At 34.2% G+C, this 2,462-nt stretch overlaps 1 protein-coding gene across 1 annotated transcript; it reads right to left on the minus strand.

Annotated features, from left to right (window-relative positions):
* Positions 1-341: 341 nt before the first annotated feature.
* Positions 342-1,883, minus strand: LOC113087078 (C-type lectin domain family 17, member A-like). Its single transcript, XM_026255546.1, has 4 exons — positions 1,791-1,883; positions 1,518-1,645; positions 1,329-1,420; positions 342-1,217 (listed from the first exon to the last, which is right to left on the minus strand). The coding sequence occupies exons 1-4, from the start codon at positions 1,792-1,794 to the stop codon at positions 1,085-1,087; spliced, it is 357 nt and encodes a 118-aa protein (XP_026111331.1). The 5' UTR covers positions 1,795-1,883; the 3' UTR covers positions 342-1,084.
* Positions 1,884-2,462: the final 579 nt, after the last annotated feature.

Consider the following 2,462-nt stretch of genomic DNA (forward strand, 5'->3'; position numbering starts at 1 on the left):
TGGAGTCAAATCATCGCAGTGTTTATCTCTTTGCATTTTCCTTTACATTTATGGATTCGGTATACTCTTTAATCCAAGGCGACACTGCATTCAATACAGATATTATAGATAGACAGTATACACAAACTTTGGTAAAGTTGTTGCTCTAAGCTAAGTGTTTTCTGGTTTTGAGCTTTGCAGCTGTGGTCAGAAACATGTGATATCCTGTTAAGACGATAACATGTAATGTCATTATTTTTTTAAAATAATTAGTTTTTTCTTTCTCTATGAAACTTATTATAAAAAACATACAGTATATATGAAGTTAAGGTTCCTTGCGGTTTTCCTCTGTCCATAGTCACTTAAGCAATGATCATATATTGCAAGTAAATTTTAATACACTGGCATTAAAAATGATATCCTCTGAACTTATTCCTGTTTATTTCCTGTATCTCGTGTAACGTTGAAACCCTTCAATTGGTGAATGTTGTTCTGCATCTGTTCATGGAGACTGTCTAATTCTGAAACTTCTGAAACTTCTGCTTCTATAAGACTGCTCTTGAGGTTTTCAGTAGAATTAATTGTGGTCCAAATGTATTGTGACTTTTGTGTTGTATTGTAAACTTTTTTTGTCCTTTATTTATTTATATTTCGTAGGAAGAGCTAATCAACCCCTGTAGTGAATCCATTAAGAAGAAATTGCTTAAGCTATCTGCCTTTGGATACTTTCTCAGTGGTTTCAAGATTTTACATGCATCTTTCAGGTTGCCCTAAGTTAACAGCAGACTGGGGCCTGTGTAAAGAATGCTAAGTGCAATATTAGCATTAGCAAACAGGTGCTAGTTCATGCTTCTGTCATAGTGAACATTAGCTGTTAGCCTAGCCCTAATAGCAATGCAATTCTAGCTGCTATGTGTTTTGAAAATGCAGAAAGCTTCAAAAGATTCACACGTGCACCAACAACATAGAAAAACATTTATTATCTGAATGACTCAGTTAAAAAGATTTATTACAATGACACTTTAGAAGAAAGAATCTTTAGCTGACAGAAAAGGCAATACAAGGACACATTTATAATTTTACCTGCTTCTTGTTAGTGGTCATATTACAGATTTTTTATTTCAATAGATGGTTTTCTTTCACAGGTCCACTTAAAAGTAGAACTACAAGGAAGTGTCTTCCACTCTGAAGTCACAACACACTCCTTTGCTCCATCGGGCTCTCCAGAAGCCCAGAAGCTGAAATTACAACCCATCATTAGATGTTCAGTGCTGCTTTCTATGTGATATGATACAGATTGGGAGAAACATTTATTACATAATAATATGGTCAATTCGATCATTTCTCACCTCAAGGTCAGTGGGCTGCCATCAACCCATTTCCATGTTCCCTCCATATTATTTAGACCAATCCAGACATTGTCGTGAGTTTTAAAAAAATCCTAATTATAGAATATAATAAAAATAATGTTTTAATATATTAACTAACATACATTTAATATGATTAAATGAATCATTTTGAGTCAGTGTTTTACTCACTTGTTCTTCGTTGCTGTTTATAATAGTCAGATTTGCTCCTCTCTTCGAACAGTCTTGTTTGCTTTCACTCCAGTTTTTCTCTTCAGAGGAAATGTAGTATAAAGTGGATTGATAACACCTCCATCCATCTGGTAACACAGTCAGATTAGTTGCAAGCCTTTTGTTCTAATTTACCCTGAATTGGAACTTACTAATAACAGCTTGTACTACACACATACAATATATTTTTTAAAATTAATATTTGTGTAGTTTTAGTGTATAGTTCAAGATTACCCATTTCACGAAGATGTTTTGACAGCAGTTTGTTCCCCTCAGTTAACTGGAGGTTTTTTGGGATAATTTCCTTAATCTCATTTTCGAATTTGACCTTTTATTTAACATGTCATCAATATCAGAAAGTAGCTTCATTTTTGTTTTATTGAAGTCTTCCTCACTGTTTTCAAACTTGTTACTCTTAGTTCTGTGTTCAGTAATCAGCAAAATAATGGCCTCCAACAGAAGAACACACTGAAGCACCAAATACACCGTAGCTTTTTTGTATCTTCTGATCCTCACAGAATCACTTCCTGAAAATGATGGATATGAAGATAAATCTTAATCACGCACAGGACTAAAATGTGTGTGCTAGTTATTGCAATAATGAAATGAGTCTCAGTACCTGTGCTGTTCCCCTTGCACATTGTCGGTCTTTTAGAATCAAACTGTGTATGTCTCCGGTGTGTGGACTGCACCGTTGTGTACCAGTACTTTAAGAGGCTGAACGTTAACCACACCACTGTGACCACACTGAGCAGTCATATCCTGTTTGCTTATATAAAAGCATTTTTGTAGATAAATGATAAAAGATTAAGATCTACGTACACACACTTGTAGAAAAACTAGTCATGTTGCTTTGCCTTTGGTTGAATTTGTATTTTCTTTTATAAATGATTGAAATTATAATTT

Source organism: Carassius auratus, unplaced genomic scaffold (genome assembly GCF_003368295.1).
Source record: "Carassius auratus strain Wakin unplaced genomic scaffold, ASM336829v1 scaf_tig00044455, whole genome shotgun sequence".
NCBI classification, from domain to species: domain Eukaryota; kingdom Metazoa; phylum Chordata; class Actinopteri; order Cypriniformes; family Cyprinidae; genus Carassius; species Carassius auratus.

Excerpts from the sequence above, each read along its gene's own strand:
- LOC113087078 (XM_026255546.1), bottom strand. Across the intron at positions 1,421-1,517 it reads TAAACAGCAACGAAGAACAA|GATTTTTTTAAAACTCACGA; the intron begins GTGAGTAAAACA and ends TTCTATAATTAG. Across the intron at positions 1,218-1,328 it reads GGCAGCCCACTGACCTTGAG|CTTCTGGGCTTCTGGAGAGC; the intron begins GTGAGAAATGAT and ends TTGTAATTTCAG.